The following is a 21,457-nucleotide window of genomic DNA, read 5'->3' as shown; positions in this document are numbered from 1 at the left end:
CCCCGTACCACAACTTTGAAGGCATCCCACTCCTGCGCTCTAGATGTCGCCGTTCTCGAATTTTCCCTAAAATAATGCACAACGCCTTCCCCAATCTCCGCCCGAAACACCGGGTCCTCCAGGGCCAGTGGGTTCAGTCGCCACGTAGGGACCGCCTGGCGTTGACGCGACCAGAGGACCGTGATCATGCAGGGGTTATGATCTGATATCGTTTTCACCAGATACTCACTGTGGTGCGTGAGCTCCTGTGCCCCCCGGCGTACACAGAATACCATCAAGTCGCGCATGAAGGTCATGGGGAGCGGAATAAAACGAGTAATCCCGGTCGGTAGGGTGATGCGTTCGCCATGCATCCAAAAGGCCCCACTGTTCCTGCCAGTCCCGCCGCGCCCTAGATGTTCTCCACACCACCGACTGGGCCAACGGCGGGTGTGACCGGTCCAAGTCCGCATCTGCAACAGAGTTGAAGTCCCCTCCCACGTACACCATGCCGACCAGGACGGCCGCCAACTTCCTCGATAACCTCGAGAAAAAGGCAGCCTGTTCAGAGTTCGGGGCGTAGACACTGCAAAGCGTGACATCCCAGCCATACAGGCGGCCCAACATCGCCACAAAGCGCCCCTCCGAATCCACAATCGTGGACTTAGGCTGGAAGGGGATCCTCGCGCGCACCCAGATGAGGGGCCCCCCTAGCAAATGCCGAGTAAGTAGTGTAAAAGAGCTGTCCCCTCCATCTCCGCTGCAGCGCCTGCCCTTCTGCCTGCGTGAGGTGTGTCTCTTGCAAAAAGGCCACCTGTATCCCCCTGCGGACCAAGTAGGCATGCACCTTGTAACGCTTCCTCATGGAGTTCAGCCCTCGCACATTCCAGGTAAGACATTTTAGTTCAAGTCGGGTCGCCATAATCAGGCATACCACACCACTCGCCCCCACTCATCACAGCGGGCACACTGACATCCCCCCAGAACCAAAAACAACCCAACAAACCCAAGTCCGCATCTGCGACAGAGTTGAAGTCCCCTCCCACGTACACCATGCCGACCAGGACGGCCGCCAACTTCCTCGATAACCTCGAGTAAAAGGCAGCCTGTTCAGAGTTCGGGGCGTAGACACTGCAAAGCGTGACATCCCGGCCATACAGGCGGCCCAACCTCGCCACAAAGCGCCCCTCCGAATCCACAATTGTGGACTTGGGCTGGAAGGTGATCCCCGCGCGCACCCAGATGAGGGCCCCCCTAGCAAATGCCGAGTAAGTAGTGTAAAAGAGCTGTCCCCTCCATCTCCGCTGCAGCGCCTGCCCTTCTGCCTGCGTGAGGTGTGTCTCTTGCAAAAAGGCCACCTGTATCCCCCTGCGGACCAAGTAGGCATGCACCTTGTAACGCTTCCTCATGGAGTTCAGCCCTCGCACATTCCAGGTAAGACATTTTAGTTCAAGTCGGGTCGCCATAATCAGGCATACCACACCACTCGCCCCCACTCATCACAGCGGGCACACTGACATCCCCCCTGAACCAAAAACAACCCCAACAAACCCTCAGCCCACCCCGCCCCAGAACAGGCTCCAAACAGTCGTCACCCATCCAAACCCAAAGCCCCGCTGCCGGGGAAACTCTGATAACAACCAGAGACTCACAAGATGTGTGAGGTAGAAGGGGTGACCTTACGTCAACCATTCCGGACAGTGATCACTCCATCTCAGCACGTCAGCCAGATCACGGTCATGTAAACCCTCTCACCCCGGTAGCATCGCGCCCCCGCCCCTTTCCATTCGCATGTGCCCCCCCATCACCAGGCCCAAACATCCCCCCCAGCAGCAGCAGTATTAGCAGACCCCCTTACTGTATACCATGCGAAGTCCAGCAGGGTCAGGCATCGATCAGGTCATCGGCAGTTCGTGAAGTGACCTGTGGAAGGCCACCAGAGTCCCTTCCAGATCCACCTGACCCCCCCTTCATCAGATCCATGTTGCGAGTCTGAGTCCCCCTCCGGTATCGCCGCCACCACTCCAGAAATAGTGGACACCGCCTGCAGAGCGGCGTGCCTCTCCAACATCGTCTGCGAGGCTGATGGGGACCGCCTATCCTGAGTGCGTGGCTTTGGTTGAGCCTCGGCCCTCCCCTCCCCTTTGCCAGCGCCGTCAGTTCCTGCTCGGTACCGCTCCAACCACTGCCAGGCCTCCTCCGGTGTGTCACAGAAGGATGCCACCCCGTCCACCATCACCTTCAGGCGGGCCGGGAATAAGAGGGAGTACTCCACCCCCTCCTCACGGAGGGCCCTTTTGACCGACAGGAACGAAAAACGATTCCGCTGCACCTCCTGGGAATAATCAGGATAAAGGGAGACGGAGGCATTATCCACCTTGTATGGGCCAGATGTCCGGGCCCGCCGCAGGATGATGTCCCGGTCCTTAAAATGCAGCAACCTCGCAACCACCGGTCGAGGTGGGCGGCCCGGCGCCAACGGGCGTGCCGGGACCCGGTGAGCCCATTCCAGAGTGTAAAAGTGTGTCAGCCCCTCCGGTACAACCACATCTCGCAGCCAGGCTTCCAGGTAGGAGACCATGTCGTCCCTTTCAACTTTCTCGGGCAGGCCCACCACCCTATGTTGTTGCGCCTGTTGCGCCCCTCCGCATCCTCGGCTCTCCTCTCCAGCTGCCGCACCCTGCGCGTGAGGTCATCCATCACTGCGTCCGTCGCCTTCTGGGCCGGCTCAAGTTGTTCCAGCACCAGTTCCGCACTCTTTACACGGTCCTTCAGCTTATCATGGTCCGCCCTTAACAATCCAAGGCCCACCGATACCTGTGAGATGTCGTGAAGTAGCGCTTCCCTCGTATCAGAGATAGCTTTAAGTATTTGGGCCATCTGCTGCTGTTGCAGCCCAACATTTGAGCTCCCGGCAGGGCCCTGCTCCTGGCTCTCCTGGGAGTCCTAACCCTGGTCCGCCTGCCCCGTCCCCGTTGCCTTGCGCAACTCAGTGCTGTGAAGCAATTACCACTCCCAAATCTCCCGGGGTGGAGAGGGCAGTAGCGACCAATCCACCCAGTGCCCTGCGAGTCCCTCCCTGTGTGGTGTGCATTTAATCCTCATAGGAAATAACAATTGATTTTACTAACACTGTTGTTCTGTAATTACCACATTTCTTATAATCATGATTTAAGCAGAAAAAAACTGCTACCACAAGATTCGGGACTAAGGAAATTTCTGTAATAAAGGCCTCCAGGCCGGCCTTAGTCCTGGTGGCCCCCGGTGCGACAATGTTTGGTGATGCGCCCCCCCCCCGCCCCCAATGACCACCTCACCACGGATTCCCTCACTAACACCATTTGACAATGCCCTTTAAGTCTCCATTACCACTGTCTTTTAGATTAATTTAGTTTTATAGCGCCACTAATACCAGTTTAAGGTGTCAGAATACGTTACATCACACATACGTTGCACGGAGACAATCATACAAGTGTTAATCCATGTATGGGAAATGTTACATAAGACAGCGGCCTACAAGTTGTAGGAGTCACATGTCATGCATACTGGTAGGCAGTATAGTTTAAGAGTCCTTGGTCTGGAAAAACACAAATTCAGAATTGAAAATGTGACACCATTGCGAGTGGTTTTCTTTAATAAAAAGACTTGATTTCTACCCAAATGAACCCTTTTTGCAATACTAGGATAAGGAAAAACTGGACAAAAAATATGTAGCTGTAATATATTCCTTGCAGTTTGCTTGCAGCTCTTTGATGACAATTAATAGCACTCAGCTATATATTAGTATTTTAACTTTTAAACTGCAAGTAACAAAAAGATCTCTCTGAGAAAAACCATAACCCATTGACCTATTTATAGTGTATGTACTTTGTGATCTGAATCGGACATGTTCTGTGCAGCAGGCATATTAACCTTCTGTGCTATGATGAGTCAAAAGAAACTTCCACTTCCAGACAAAGCTCCGGTCTCTCCACAGAAAGAACATTAATCACTGGAGTTATCCTGGCATTTTTATTGATACTTTGAAAATTGCTGGGGCAAGGAATGTGGCATCAGGTGTTTTGAAAATTATTGATGTTAATGCATCATAATAAATACAGCCAGTTGTTAACTCAGTGATATTTAATAGGTTTTGAAGCACTTATTTTGGTACTCTTGCTGTTAGCAGAATGTTGGTTAAATACATTCTTGAGCAATCCTCACATAGGTCAGGAATTGAAATGGGGCAAAAATACAAATACATAAATGTCTTCTGTTTTTAGAAACCTTTTTTACCCTGCCAGCACACTTCCTGACCTCTGCCCCCATGGCATGCTGATCACCGTTCTCACAAGGGCTCGAAGTAAATGAAGACAGCCTGGAAATGCAGCAAATAAACATCACCGCACTTCCAGGCCATCTTCATTTACATGCAATTGCAGAGGCATTCACGCCCCCCTGGGAACCCATCCACACCTGCCCCATGGGGGCGTGCCACACAGTTTGAAGACCTCTGCTGTAGGTGGTTTTAGTATCACAATGTTTGGCTCCAATGGTATACCCAGAGTCCGGTCCATCCCTGCTACACTAGATTCAGGGTCTATATTTGGCGGTGCCATTCCCAGTTCTATATCAGCATTGACGATTTCTTTGGATAAAACCCCCACCGCTGATGTCAGATATGATATTATTGATTCCGTTCTCCTCGGGACCTTATCTTTTTTACCCTCAGACTCTCCATTACACTGCTGTTTACGCTTACCCATCGGGGAGGTCAGAGGGGTGGCCCAGCCCGGCCTCTTCCAACCCCTGACGGCCCGCCATTTGCCCGGGCTTAGCCCGGCGCTCGCCCGCGCGCGTCCCGCGGCGCGGGAGACGCAAGCAGTTTTTACAGCCCCCGGTGGAGAGGGGAGGGGCCGGCAGTCTGCGGTTTCCCCCGCTGTCAGCTGGAAGTTGTAGGCGTTGTAGGCACGCACCTGTGCGCTTGCAGTATACCAGAGCCCTCTGGCACATCTTTCCATTCACATTCCTGGGAATGGGAATGTTGGTGAATTCCAGAAAGTTGTAAACCTACACTCACACATAGGTGTACATCTGTAACTACAGATATTACTTTTTTGTTAATCAGATCCACAGCCTTTAAACCATGAACCAGCTGTCATGGTATCGTGCGCCATATACAGCCTTCCTTTTACACCCAGCCATGGCTTACCTGATGCTCCAGCAACAGCAGGTTCCTCCGCTAACTCTCCCTCCTCCAAATCCATGTTATTACTGTACTCTACGTCATTTTCACCAGACCTATGGAAGAAAAGAAGAACCTTTAAACTGCTATTACGGCTAGTAGAATGTAATGCAACAGCTAGTAGAATTTAACGTAACAGTCAACTAAGGTAAACTCAAATTTGCTTCTTATGAAAAGTCATCACAAGTTCAAAGGAAAATGCTACTTACCCTGTAAGCATCTGATCGTGATGTAGATTAGTATGCTTTGAATACCCCTGCCATCTAGTGTTAGGTGAGGATGTGTGCAAGTTGTTTTTCTTACAACAAGTCTATCAAGTCACTAAGCACAGTGACTCTTCCTCTTGGTGATAATGAGCATGCGCATAAACTCGATTGTGGATTGTTTTCCTGCACAGCAAGTGAGAATGGAGTGTAAAACTATGATAAGTAAAGAGACGTCCATGTATATATGAAAAGAATATAAAAGGTGAAAATAGACTGCAATGGCCATACGTGTCCGGGGAGGAGGGTGGGCACATATGAATCTACAACACTATAGGCCACGAACAGATGCTTACATCGTAAGTAACTTTTTCCGTTCGAGGCATGTGTGGCTGTAGATACATAAGCTTTGCATAGCCTACATAAGCAGTCCTTCTCAAAACTGGTGGCTAACCAGTAGGTGTTGCAGCTGTTTGAAAAAGTGTACGTAGCACTACCTGATCCACATCAGGGTGGTGGCATGCTAGCACAACCACACAGTAGTATTTAGTGAAAGTGTGCGGTGTAGACCATGTAGCTGTTTTACATATGTCAGCTATTGGCCTGTTTCCTAGAAAGGCCAGAGAAGCTCCTTTCTTTTGAGTAGAGTGTGCTCTAAGAGGTGTAGGTAATGTTCTTTTTAGCCATGACACAACATGTTTGAATGGATTTAACTATCCATCTGGCAAGGTCCAATTTAGATATGGCCTTTCCTTTATGAGTTGGTGGGAAAGCAACAAAAAGTTGTTTAGCCTTTCTGAAATTTTTTATACATAAGAGCTCTTGTGACATCTAATGTATGGAGAGCCCTTTCTGCAACAGACTCTGGTTGTAGGAAAAAAGGTAAATCAATTGATTGATTGATTGAGGTGGAAATGAGAGACTACCTTTGGAAGGAATTTGGGGTTGGTGCGGAGGACAACCCTGTCTCTATGGAGTTGTAAGAAGGGTTCTTCTAAGGTTAATGCCTGAAGCACACTAATATTTCTGAGTGAGGAAATAGGACTTAAAAAGGCCACTTTCCAAGAGAGAAATTTAAGGGGGCAGATGTAAAGGGGCTCAAATGGAAGGCCCATGAGTCGTGTAGGGACAATGGTAAGATTCCATGAGGGTGCAGGTGGGGCCAGTGGTAGAATTACTCTTTTGAGACCCTCAATGAAGGCCTTAATTACTGGTATTTTGAATAAAGAAACGCATTGCCTGTTTTGGAGACAGGCAGCTATTGCGGCCAGATATAACCGTATCACGATGAATGCTAGACAGAGATCTCTATATGAACCAAGTAAAAGACAATATTTTGTACTGTTACATTAAAAGGGCCAATTTGTTTGGAGTGACAATAGCAGACAAAACTCTTCCCCTTGACTCTGTAGTATGCTCAAGTGGTAGGTCTACGGGCTTCCCTGTGAATGGAAATGTACTCAGGTGGAAGACTGAGGTATACAAATTCTATGACCTCAGAAGCCAAATCGCTAGGTTAAGAGATTTGGGATCTGAATGCCTGAATTCTGCCTGGTCCTGTGTGAGAACGTCCAGTCTGTTAGGGAGCTTCTAATGGGGAACTAAAAAGAGATCTAGTGGAGTGGAGAACCAGTGCTGGTGAGCCGATGTGGGAGCAATGAGGAAGAGCATAAGAGACATTTGTCAGAGCCTCCGAGCCACAAATGGAAGGAGAGGAGGAAAAGAGTAGACAAATGTCACTGAACAATTCATCCATAGTGCATTGCCACTGGACTGTGGGAACCTGGAGGCAAAGTTTGAGCATTTGGCATTGTCCGTGGTTGCAAACAGATCTATTTGAGGGAACTCCCATTTGCAGACGTATCGGAGAAGGAAGTGCAGATGAAGTTCCCATTCATGGACTGGTTGCTGCATCATGCTGAGGAGGTCCGCAAAATTGTTGTCCATCCCTGGAAGTTAATCAGCTAACAGGTGGATGTTGTGCCGGAGAGTCCTGCGACAAATGGTCTGAAATAGGTGTGACAGTTGTGTAGAAAGACCGCCCCCCCATGTTTCTGTAGGTAGTGCATGACCGTCTGGTCTCCTACGGGCCTAGCACTGTGACATCCTGCTAGTGTGCACCCCACCCTTGAGTGACGAGTCTGTTGTAACAATGATCTGAGGAACAGGATCGAAGAATATCCACTCCTGCAACAGGTTGTTGGTGTTCCAACACTACAAAGAGGGATTAGTGCAGCGGCCGATCAACACTACAGCATGCCAGTGACCCTCCATCTGAGACCACTGTTAAGCCAAACATTCTTGCAACTGACCCATGTGCCGCTTTGCATGAGGTACTGTGGCAATGCAGGAGGCCATCGGGACAAACAGGCATATGACAGTCTCACTTTAAGCAGGTAATTCCGTTAAAACAGGTGGATTAACACATGGAAGGACAGGATCCATGTAGAATTGGGATAGGCTAGGGCTATTTGCGTGTATAAGATAGCTTCTAGGTAAGGTTGGGTCTGTAGGAGTTGGAAGAGGGACTTGTTGGCATTGATTGATGAATCAGATCTATTGAGACCAGAGCGTGGTTTTGACACTGTTGAAGGGCTGCAGCTTTGATAGCAAATCATCCAGATATGGGAATACGTGGGCTCCTTGTCTGCATATTTGTGCGGCTACCACTGCTAGGCACTTGGTGAATACTCGAGATGGAGTAGTCCCCTCGAAAGGGAGAACTTTTAATTGGTGGGGTTTGCCGCCTACCACAAACCTGAGATATCGGCAATGTGATGTATGCATTGGTATGTGCATCTTCTAGGTCTAGTGCAGTTGCCTTGCTGGACTGTAGTGTGTTTATCTAGGTACCTGAATCGATATTCCTATTCTTTGCCCTTGTCTGGTTATAAATCAATAATATCCCTACAACGGCATAGAAACCCGTTTCATAATTTAGTCATAGCGCATGCTGTCACATTAAGCAAGCCTATTCCTCCAGCCCCCTAGAAAGCACACCGATTTCTTAAACAAATCAAAGCCTCCATCAACCTGGGAAATCCCCGCTGCTTTGTTTTGATTTCGTCCGAGAACTCCTGTAAAGCACTGTAAGAACGACCAGTTCTTAGTGACATCTTTATTGACGTCTTATGTCCAGCCTTACGTCAAACCCGGCACCTTTCAGGTATAAATATACCAACGTTGCCTTAAGCAAACACACGGTGGTAATCCTGGAGCAGAGCAGCTATCTACTTCCGAAGAGCCCAGCTGATGAGAGAGCCCACGGACGCTGCCCCTCCCTTTTGACGCGCTGAGAAAGACGCTGTCTTTTCTCCTGCCGAGAAATCCAGCCTCCGGCGTTTCCAGCTTACCCTTGCGGGTGACTGGGATACAGAGTCCTGAGAGAGAGATACCAGCCCTCCTGCCTTCTAATACCCAGGTACTGAACTGACTAAACCCTTACAGAGAATTCTTGAGTCAGATTCTTGGCAAAACAAACTTAACTTAAACTGCTACTTACTTACTCCCTCCCACGTATTAGGCTTAGGTCAGGTACCCCGGGGTAGGCGTAGTTAGAAGCACCAGTTGAGTACGATTAGTCAATGTATATATGTATGTATCTATTTTATCCATTTTAAAGTATCATATGGCTAAGAAACCATATCAATGCTTTTACAGTATTATTTCATAATCCTGCTTTTACTGTATTCACTTTACTTAACTATAAGTATTGCAATTGTAGCAATTCATTTCTCTTGTATGAGGAAAGAGACTGCTCAATAAATAACACCTTTTATTGAAAACACCTGTCTCTCTTTTTCTCTGCAATCTGGTGAAACTAAGTACGCACTTATTGACTGAGTGCAATAGCTGTCTTTTGTTTTCACACGACTCTAGAGATATACTCTTATTCAGGGAGAGCAAAGTTGTCATGCTTTATGGTTGTCAGAAACTAAATCCCTTCTTGTCTATCCAGGGAGGTTAAACTCCTCCTCGCTTATTCGAGAAAGTTTCTAGTGAACTCTGAGCTAGCTGGCAAACACTTAAGTCTAATATAGTCAGTAGAGACCTAGTTAACCTCAGTCCTACGTCTACACTACTGAAGATATTATTCCAATGCGCAGAGCCTATTGGGACTATAGGAACTACACTACATGGCGCCCAACGTTTGGTAAGGCGATAAATCTAACGCAAGACGTTAGAGTAACTCAGTCGTGCTTTTTCACAAAGACCCTTTCTCCCGTAAATACTCCAAAGACGTCTGGAGTGGGTCAAAGGTTAAAATCCGCCGGAACTTAGTAGGAAGAGATTTCTATGTATTGTTTTTGGTTTATTCAACGTTGAAGGATACAGTGTTCCAAAATATTGTGCACCTAATCTTTGTTTCCTTGAAAACCTGATCTGCAACAAAAAACCTTCCTGTCAGTAAAATGTCAGACGGTGAAGGAGATAGGGAGGCAGCTAGAACAGCAGCTCAACTCCTAGAGGATGACAATAGTCTCCTGCAAACCGACCCGGATGCAATACTCATTCCGGAGAAAAACTATAACTCTTAAACTTATAGAAAATGGACTAACATCGAGAGGTGGTACAGTCATATTTGTAATTGAGGCACATGAATATCGGCAGACAGAGGTATTCTATTCATGGATAAACTTTCCAGCAGCAAACGCTGTCACACATGAATTCCACCATTACAAAATAGAGGAACCACCGGATAACTACACTCCTTTCGAGGAGGTGGAAATCCCATTAAAATACCAAGAGCACCTGCTCTGGTTTAAAGGCGCCCTACAACATAATAATCACATCACCAGGCTCGGTCCACTAGGTAGACCAGGAGCAACATGGCCGGTTCTAGCCAGCTACACACCACATCCGGACATTACTAAAATGTCAAGCGAAGAACTCTTAGTTAAAATAAAAGAATTAACACAGGAATATAGAGACTTAGTTCAAGTGGCAACTGAGGATATAACTTTCCTTCAGAAATTGAAAGAAACAGATATAGCAGATTAACCATTTGAACTTGCCAGAATCATAGAAAAATCCTATGAAGAGCTAGGAAGAGGGTGGGAAACCAGTAAAACCCCAACTAACTGAAAATCCTGAAAACATATTTATTAAAAATAATCTAAACACTCCAAAAAAGAGCTGGGATGGAAATAAACAATCCACTCCCAAAGAAAAAAGATTCCAGTCCAGAGGAAAGTCTCCTCGGCGGAGAGAAAGATCTCCGGACCAAGGACACAAGTCTCCCCAGAGGGAGCCCTCTGAGAAAAGATACAACCTTAGAAATAGGGATAATCTGAGGAAACCTGATAGATATCAAGATATTGATACACGTCCCTCTCGATCTTTTCAGACTTCCTCGCAGAAATCGGAAAGAAGAGGACGGTCAGAACACAGGGAAGAGCACGTCAAGTCCAAAGACAAAGAACCTGCTCATCAAAGTAAAAAACTACAATTTCCAAAAAAGAAGGTAGCCAGTATTAAAATAATCAAACATGCAGAGGATCCTGAGGACACAACTGAAAAACGGAGAGTGGGATCAGACAATGCTAGACAGCGCAGCAGAAGTGAGCATAGCTCGCAAGATCCTGATGAATCATCTGGAGACAGTGGACACGAATGAATACATTCAGGTGGAAACTGCAGATACCAGGGTTAGCAAACCTCATAAAATATACGAAATAACATTACGTATAGAGGGAGATAAGACTAGGAAAATAAGGGGTCTATTTTGGGATAACCTCTCCAAAGGCTATGACATCCTTTTAGCTGAAAAAGACTGGCCACCGGAGTTTGTCAGAGAGTGCCCTCATGGCGAAGAAATGATTATGCCTGCCTTCTCAAATCACATTCCAATTCATAAAAAATATACAGTTGCAAGAAAGTGGGCAGTAGCCCAAGCTCCTGCATTATATAAAAACCATGTTTGATGGGATGAGGACTCTCCTCCTCACAAAATCCAGTTAAAATGTCAACCAACTGCACAGAGGCAGTACCCAATTAAGCAAGAAGCTAAAAAAACAGGTCAGGGAGATCTTAGATCAACTTGAATACCAGGGGGTGATTGAAACTTGCACCTCACAAATTAACAATCCTTTGTTTCCTGTCTCCAAGCCAGACGATTCATATCGTCTAGTTTTGGACTACAGACACCTTAACTCATGTTGCAAAACTTTTGCAGTACAAAACTCACATAGTGCAGCACTAATGAATAACATCGTGCGCAAAAAATACAAAACAACATTAGACATCTCTAATGGATTCTTTTGTCAAAATATAGCACCTGAAAGCAGGTATTTGACCGCTTTCTCAATAATGGTCTCGCAGAAAATTCTGTCGACTCCCACAGGGGTTCAAGAACAGCCCAGGATTATTCTCAGCAAGAGTAACAGAGTTACTACAACTGTATGATGATGAGGCATTATCTTATGTCGATGACATCTATCTAACAGATGATGACTTGGATACTCACTTGAAAAGAGTGAACACCATAATACTTGGGTTCGCAGCAGAGGGTTACAAATTCAACTTTAAAAAGTCACTTATTGCCCATCTAACTGTCCTGTTTTTAGGATATGAATTATCAAGTGAAGGCAAAATCCTGGCAGACAATTTCTTAGAGAAATGTGCTGTAATCCAAGCACCAAGAACGCTGAAAAACGTACAATCAATTCTAGGTTTCCTGAATTTCGGAAGAACTTACATTCCAAATTATGCAGAGAGGGTTAAACCTCTCTATGAACTAATAAAACCAGATTTTAAAACAATCAATTGGACTCAAAAACACACAGAAATTTTGAGATCATTGCAAACAGACATGTTAGCTAAAACAAAATTGCAAACACGCGATAACACACGCAACCTTGTAATCCGAGTCATCCCAGGAAGATGCGGATTCACATACCTAACCTCTAATGAGGGAGAAACGGTACCAATAGCATACAAATCACATTTGTACACAGAAGCTGAAAAAACATTCAGTATTAAGGAAAACATTGTACATGCGGTTCAAACAGCTGTAGCAAAAGAAAGAGACCAAGCCGAAGGCAGACGGATTAATGTTAGAACAGCAGAATCAGCCTTTGAGGCATTAACAAGCCCATGTAATTTACCTACTGTGGCATTAAATCCAAAATGGATACAATGGGAAAATTCTCTTGCTACAGACCAAGTGAAATACTATTTTGACCCGGAAATGAAAAAATTAAAAAATCTAGAATATGAAAGAGAATATCCTCTGCCAATCGACATTCTGCCCATACAACAGTAAGCCTGTGTAATATATACAGACGGATATGCACAACCCTCAGTTTGGGGAAAACAAGCCTATAACGCCACATGCGAGATTGTTAAAAACGTGTGGCGCGGAGGTAAATTGAGACCTCTGGTAACAAAATCACACTCTGTAGAAAACAATTCAGATCAACAAACCGAAGTAATAGCGTTAAAAATGGCGCTAGATAATGCCGATCGCGAATTCCCGACACTAATAGTGTGCGATTCATATTACTGCGTCAAATCATACAATAACGACTTGCAGAAATGGGTTCAAAACGGTTACAAAGATGACACAGGTGCCACAATAAAGCAAAAATCGCTTTGGGAACAAGTAGTTCTTTTACAGAAAGAACTACCAAAGACTCACGTGATACATTCATTGAGTCATGAACGTGATGGCGTTCACGTTTCAGGGAATTCATTGGCTGAGACAGCCACAGCGGAAGCAACTAAGCCGGCTTCCGTAGCTACAAAAAAGCGTTCAGGAAAATACGTAGACGGGGAAACGATGCTGGCGGTAAAAACGTCATCAAAAGGTGACTGTGCAGCGCTACCTGTCAACTATCAACTCAATTATACATACGTAATCGATGCAAACTCCGTTCCTTTTGCTCAAATCCCTGGAGTGGGGGATAGAGTAATTCCAAACACGAACAGGAGAAACTTATTAGTGGCAGACGCACATATGGGTGAGGGTCTAAGACACCTTAAGATTAAGGAATCTCTGAAAGAATTACAATCAATATACTGGTGGCCAGGAATGAGCCTGCAAAACTACAAATTTGCATTTTACTGTAAAAACTGCAACAGAGATCGCAGTGGCGAACCACCGGGAGTAGTACCAATGCCCTTCTTTTAAAAATCATAAGAATATCAATAGAAACAACCCAGAGAAAATGCGTTCCATTAATATTATTAAAAAGACTAGTTTCACTTCAAATGTAGACCCCAGCTCTCGGCTGACGTCTGAACTGTTATAAAAGATTTGCGAGTCTATAGCGGCATAGACGCAATTGGCATGCTACACGCTGACCAGGGTCCTGCTTTTAGCTCTCGAGCTTATGAGGAGGACATGACCAGCATGGGCATTGCATTGCGGGAATCTTATCACTTCCTTCCTGAGGGAAATGGGATGGTGGAAAGAAAAAACCGAGACATAAAGCAATCTATAACGGCAAAGGTATTAGGTTCGGGGGTTGGGTGGGTCAAACATTTAATATGTGTCCAACGTAGTCTTAACAATCTGCCAAGAAATTCTCTAAAAGGTTTCAGTCCGTACGAACTATTGTTCGGGACTAGAATGCATATCCAGGATCTCGATAGTCAGACTTCAGTGGTAGAAAGAAAATGCTTTGATATCAAAGATTGTTTGGCTATTTTACAGGACATAAATGAAACAAGAAAAGACCTGAGCAACATAAAGTTGAAACAACAGCCAACAGCCACTGAAGAGAAACCACCTGTCCCAGCAAGGCCTGTCTGGATTCCAAAGATTGGGGATCTGGTCAGAGAGAAAATCGCGGTGAAGAAGGAATTTGGGCCTTCTTACAGAAAAGCAGTACCTGTCTTAGCTGTCAACGGAACAAGATCAGTTGTACTACCGCCCCTTGCTGGTAAAAAGGAGAACCGAGTTGTATCCATCGACCTGGTTAAACCACAATCATGTGGCCAATAATAAGTAGTAGGCCAAGTGGACTCCCAAGAAGTAGCAGAACACCAAAGTTTGCTACAAATCAAGAGGTTCAAACTGAGAGACTAATCACATTTGATAAACCTACAGTGAATCAACAAGGACTATGCAACAAAGCCATGGAACTAATGCCTCTTGAAACCCAAATTATAACAAATCGTCAAGAAACACCTGTCTACAACGATGTAGCCACAGACTATGCTAATGAAACAAGGAAAAATCCAGAAGCAATTCCAATAATTAACAGAACTGCATTAGGCTACTTCATCAATTTCGATGACTTTTCTGAGGATCCGAGCGAACCTGAAGAACAGCCAACAACAACAAAAACTTTTAAAGACAAAACTAAAGAACTCTCATCAACTACAAGAAACCTATCTTATTTCCCCATGGATTGAATTTTGGGTGGTGCTAGGTGTACTTTTCCTCCTGCTTTGGCTCATCATGGTGCTATGCTTGGGACACTTCATTGAGGGAAAATATGTTACAATGGACACAGCAAGCCAGAAAATCAACCTGGTCCTAAAGCCACACAAGTCTTCACACATCGAGAAAAGATAACTTTCTTCAGTAAACTTCACAGCCAATCCGATACCCGGTGGGGTAGCATGGGACAAAACAGATTACGATATATATGGCCCGGTCGAGCACTTGAAGTATCCTCCTCAATTTAAGGTTTCATTAAGTGACTTTGTAAAACAGAGTACATTCTCTGATGAGTGGGATTTTGAAAGTATTAATGATATGATGTCAGACTTAGTTATGTCAGCAAAATTTACTGAACATGATTATTTACAAGGTTCATCGAATTATGATCAGATGTACTGCTACAACCATTATGCTAACCATTATTTGCATAAATCTGCTCAACCTAGAAATGTTTTAAATTATAATCAATGGGAACATTGTGCAACTCCACCAAAAGGTAGTTCAAAAACATTTTATGAGAAATTCCCATACTTCTCAGGGTTTAACACAAGTGCAGCAGAAACGTTTTATTTCAAACTGTTAAATAAGACAGGAATGAAAACCATGCTGACAAATACAAAATTAATCTATTCAGAAACATTTTTTGAAAAAATGAATACATTTGGTTTTGATTTTTGGAAAAATAACATTGAGACAAAACCCATGAGGGGTACTAAAGATTGGCAAGTCCAAGGTATAGAATCATTATTCAGAGCCTGCATGATCCCAGAACAAATTATATTTTTGAATGACACAATTCAACAAACAACCTGTCTTGGCCTAGCCAAAATTAAAGACTTATACAAACCGTCTATTCCAAAGCCAACACCTGACAGTAATAGCACTACAGAGGTTGAGATAGACGTATCCCATATTTTAAACCAAAACAGAACACATCCTGATTGGAAAAAATGGTTGATCTGGCCCAAAGACACAAAATAACTATCAAGATAGATTCCTGAACAAAATAAAGGGGTTCAAATTGACCAGGCCAGACCCTAGATACTCCCAGCGACAACATCCAGGGATAGTAACAACATACAGTGTAGGAAAACTCTGCCTTGAATGGCTACATACATCCACACTGGCAGAAATTAAGCATCACATAACTTTACTTAAAGAAGGTGCTGACTTGCGTGATTTCATTATGGGACCACGCAAACAGCGTCAAAAACGTTTCATAGCGGCCTCTATATATGCAGCTTACAAACGAAGCTTGGAAAGAAACTCAAATTGAAACAGCAGAGAAAATACGGGAAATTGACCGTATTAATTTGGAGAAATCACTTTCTGTTGTGGACAATGGGTTAATGACTCTGTCATCCAGAATATATTCACTGGACAGTATTGTATCATCTGCAATCGATATAATAGAGCAGGACATGCTAATGTTACAACATGGTCAGTCCCAATTGCGTTCTATTGTACAGCTTGGCTGGACGTTACAAAATCTGCGTTCAGGCTAAGTGCCTTGGCGTTTAATCAACACAACGTCACTATTCTCTATCTTTAACCTTACTGATATACAAATCAGCTTGGCACAAAAAGGAGCAGAATATACAATTCTGAGCATTGAAAAACTTGAGAGATTACCATTGACAATGTCAGAACGACCCGTCATTGAATGGATAATACACGGAATCATAACTATTCCGATAACAACTTTCCAATTTCGATACTGCCAAAAGTATATACAGGCAGGCCAGTATGAAAGGTTGGGTAAAGGATACATTAAGTCATCATGGAAATTATCTTACACACACACATGTTATAGTGAAAAAGGACAGAATGTATTTCTTAGTGGTGATAATTGTGAAAAATCACTAAGTGGTATACTTCTGTGTCAGGGTATAAATCTACATGGGGCCTGTGAGGGGACTTCAAATAACCTTTCATGTCACCAGCTTGGCACACCTGCAACTCGAATAGAGCCATTCTTTAGACGGCTTTCGAACGGGAGCTACATTCTAATAGTGGACCACAGATGTTGTGGCTTGGTGCCAGGAAAAGCTTATCTAGTAAGCATTTCGTCCATGATCACTTGCTGTATGCAAGCATTGTATCCGAACGACACTCCAGACAGGGAGGGAAAAATTTGGCCCAGTTTGAAAATCTCTTCTATTCGAATTGATACTTTAAGCAGAATGAAGTCTGTTCTTCTACAGACGCCTGTGCCCTTGACGTCATCAAAAGAAACGTATGATCTCCAAGTTGCAAGGACAACGGCAGAGATACATAACCTTTTATCAACAAATTGCCCCTTACACTTCGCAGAAATGCTAAACGAAATCTTAAACATTTCTGATACGAATGGTATCGCGAGTGTATTTAAGACAATTTTTTCGGGACTGTTGACACCTTTCAAAGCAGTCCTGGGCATCTTTCCTAATTTTGTCCATTCAATCTTTGGCGGCCTTCCACTCCTGTTGGGACTCGTAGCAGGCATTTTATTTTTGATACTCCTGCTTCGTTATGGCAAGCCATGTCACAGACAAGACTCCAGCAACAATGGAAGAAACGATCCTAGCTATACGCTATCGGGACCGCATAACTAAAGTCCTTGGATTAGCCTGGCTAAGAGATCTGAATATGACCTGGTTTCTTTCATTCAGACCCATCTGGCAGAACTGTATCTTACCTGTGTTAAGATGTATGCTGTGCGGAGAAGAATGCGTGTTAGACGTCTGTCTCACACTACAATCAGAAGTACCTTTGGATACAGATACTTTGCTAAGTCCAGTAAAGGCTCATGCATCGTGTTGTCCCCAGCGGTTACCCATCCTGATGACGGCATTCGTTGAGACGCAAGATCCTGATGAATCATCTGGAGACAGTGGACACGAATGAATACATTCAGGTGGAAACTGCAGATACCAGGGTTAGCAAACCTCATAAAATATACGAAATAACATTACGTATAGAGGGAGATAAGACTAGGAAAATAAGGGGTCTATTTTGGGATAACCTCTCCAAAGGCTATGACATCCTTTTAGCTGAAAAAGACTGGCCACCGGAGTTTGTCAGAGAGTGCCCTCATGGCGAAGAAATGATTATGCCTGCCTTCTCAAATCACATTCCAATTCATAAAAAATATACAGTTGCAAGAAAGTGGGCAGTAGCCCAAGCTCCTGCATTATATAAAAACCATGTTGGATGGGATGAGGACTCTCCTCCTCACAAAATCCAGTTAAAATGTCAACCAACTGCACAGAGGCAGTACCCAATTAAGCAAGAAGCTAAAAAAACAGGTCAGGGAGATCTTAGATCAACTTGAATACCAGGGGGTGATTGAAACTTGCACCTCACAAATTAACAATCCTTTGTTTCCTGTCTCCAAGCCAGACGATTCATATCGTCTAGTTTTGGACTACAGACACCTTAACTCATGTTGCAAAACTTTTGCAGTACAAAACTCACATAGTGCAGCACTAATGAATAACATCGTGCGCAAAAAATACAAAACAACATTAGACATCTCTAATGGATTCTTTTGTCAAAATATAGCACCTGAAAGCAGGTATTTGACCGCTTTCTCAATAATGGTCTCGCAGAAAATTCTGTCGACTCCCACAGGGGTTCAAGAACAGCCCAGGATTATTCTCAGCAAGAGTAACAGAGTTACTACAACTGTATGATGATGAGGCATTATCTTATGTCGATGACATCTATCTAACAGATGATGACTTGGATACTCACTTGAAAAGAGTGAACACCATAATACTTGGGTTCGCAGCAGAGGGTTACAAATTCAACTTTAAAAAGTCACTTATTGCCCATCTAACTGTCCTGTTTTTAGGATATGAATTATCAAGTGAAGGCAAAATCCTGGCAGACAATTTCTTAGAGAAATGTGCTGTAATCCAAGCACCAAGAACGCTGAAAAACGTACAATCAATTCTAGGTTTCCTGAATTTCGGAAGAACTTACATTCCAAATTATGCAGAGAGGGTTAAACCTCTCTATGAACTAATAAAACCAGATTTTAAAACAATCAATTGGACTCAAAAACACACAGAAATTTTGAGATCATTGCAAACAGACATGTTAGCTAAAACAAAATTGCAAACACGCGATAACACACGCAACCTTGTAATCCGAGTCATCCCAGGAAGATGCGGATTCACATACCTAACCTCTAATGAGGGAGAAACGGTACCAATAGCATACAAATCACATTTGTACACAGAAGCTGAAAAAACCTTCAGTATTAAGGAAAACATTGTACATGCGGTTCAAACAGCTGTAGCAAAAGAAAGAGACCAAGCCGAAGGCAGACGGATTACTGTTAGAACAGCAGAATCAGCCTTTGAGGCATTAACAAGCCCATGTAATTTACCTACTGTGGCATTAAATCCAAAATGGATACAATGGGAAAATTCTCTTGCTACAGACAAAGTGAAATACTATTTTGACCCGGAAATGAAAAAATTAAAAAATCTAGAATATGAAAGAGAATATCCTCTGCCAATCGACATTCTGCCCATACAACAGTAAGCCTGTGTAATATATACAGACGGATATGCACAACCCTCAGTTTGGGGAAAACAAGCCTATAACGCCACATGCGAGATTGTTAAAAACGTGTGGCGCGGAGGTAAATTGAGACCTCTGGTAACAAAATCACACTCTGTAGAAAACAATTCAGATCAACAAACCGAAGTAATAGCGTTAAAAATGGCGCTAGATAATGCCGATCGCGAATTCCCGACACTAATAGTGTGCGATTCATATTACTGCGTCAAATCATACAATAACGACTTGCAGAAATGGGTTCAAAACGGTTACAAAGATGACACAGGTGCCACAATAAAGCAAAAATCGCTTTGGGAACAAGTAGTTCTTTTACAGAAAGAACTACCAAAGACTCACGTGATACATTCATAGAGTCATGAACGTGATGGCGTTCACGTTTCAGGGAATTCATTGGCTGAGACAGCCACAGCGGAAGCAACTAAGCCGGCTTCCGTAGCTACAAAAAAGCGTTCAGGAAAATACGTAGACGGGGAAACGATGCTGGCGGTAAAAACGTCATCAAAAGGTGACTGTGCAGCGCTACCTGTCAACTATCAACTCAATTATACATACGTAATCGATGCAAACTCCGTTCCTTTTGCTCAAATCCCTGGAGTGGGGGATAGAGTAATTCCAAACACGAACAGGAGAAACTTATTAGTAGCAGACGCACATATGGGTGAGGGTCTAAGACACCTTAAGATTAAGGAATCTCTGAAAGAATTACAATCAATATACTGGTGGCCAGGAATGAGCCTGCAAAACTACAAATTTGCATTTTACTGTAAAAACTGCAACAGAGATCGCAGTGGCGAACCACCGGGAGTAGTACCAATGCCCTTCTTTTAAAAATCATAAGAATATCAATAGAAACAACCCAGAGAAAATGCGTTCCATTAATATTATTAAAAAGACTAGTTTCACTTCAAATGTAGACCCCAGCTCTCGGCTGACGTCTGAACTGTTATAAAAGATTTGCGAGTCTATAGCGGCATAGACGCAATTGGCATGCTACACGCTGACCAGGGTCCTGCTTTTAGCTCTCGAGCTTATGAGGAGGACATGACCAGCATGGGCATTGCATTGCGGGAATCTTATCACTTCCTTCCTGAGGGAAATGGGATGGTGGAAAGAAAAAACCGAGACATAAAGCAATCTATAACGGCAAAGGTATTAGGTTCGGGGGTTGGGTGGGTCAAACATTTAATATGTGTCCAACGTAGTCTTAACAATCTGCCAAGAAATTCTCTAAAAGGTTTCAGTCCGTACGAACTATTGTTCGGGACTAGAATGCATATCCAGGATCTCGATAGTCAGACTTCAGTGGTAGAAAGAAAATGCTTTGATATCAAAGATTGTTTGGCTATTTTACAGGACATAAATGAAACAAGAAAAGACCTGAGCAACATAAAGTTGAAACAACAGCCAACAGCCACTGAAGAGAAACCACCTGTCCCAGCAAGGCCTGTCTGGATTCCAAAGATTGGGGATCTGGTCAGAGAGAAAATCGCGGTGAAGAAGGAATTTGGGCCTTCTTACAGAAAAGCAGTACCTGTCTTAGCTGTCAACGGAACAAGATCAGTTGTACTACCGCCCCTTGCTGGTAAAAAGGAGAACCGAGTTGTATCCATCGACCTGGTTAAACCACAATCATGTGGCCAATAATAAGTAGTAGGCCAAGTGGACTCCCAAGAAGTAGCAGAACACCAAAGTTTGCTACAAATCAAGAGGTTCAAACTGAGAGACTAATCACATTTGATAAACCTACAGTGAATCAACAAGGACTATGCAACAAAGCCATGGAACTAATGCCTCTTGAAACCCAAATTATAACAAATCGTCAAGAAACACCTGTCTACAACGATGTAGCCACAGACTATGCTAATGAAACAAGGAAAAATCCAGAAGCAATTCCAATAATTAACAGAACTGCATTAGGCTACTTCATCAATTTCGATGACTTTTCTGAGGATCCGAGCGAACCTGAAGAACAGCCAACAACAACAAAAACTTTTAAAGACAAAACTAAAGAACTCTCATCAACTACAAGAAACCTATCTTATTTCCCCATGGATTGAATTTTGGGTGGTGCTAGGTGTACTTTTCCTC

The 21,457-nt window shown here is 44.1% G+C and overlaps 1 protein-coding gene across 2 annotated transcripts in view; it reads right to left on the bottom strand.

Annotated features, from left to right (window-relative positions):
• Nucleotides 1–21,457, bottom strand: part of TRIM37 (tripartite motif containing 37) — a 1,276,082-nt gene that overhangs the window by 520,798 nt on the left and 733,827 nt on the right. For both annotated transcript variants that reach the window (XM_078679853.1, XM_078679852.1), the window contains exon 17: nucleotides 5,171–5,259. In XM_078679853.1, the coding sequence (XP_078535979.1) occupies nucleotides 5,171–5,259 (89 nt within the window). The remainder of the gene's footprint in view (nucleotides 1–5,170; nucleotides 5,260–21,457) is intronic.

This window comes from Lissotriton helveticus, chromosome 3_1 (genome assembly GCF_964261635.1).
Source record: "Lissotriton helveticus chromosome 3_1, aLisHel1.1, whole genome shotgun sequence".
Classification (NCBI taxonomy): domain Eukaryota; kingdom Metazoa; phylum Chordata; class Amphibia; order Caudata; family Salamandridae; genus Lissotriton; species Lissotriton helveticus.
This window is presented reverse-complemented; position numbering and strand designations above follow the sequence as displayed.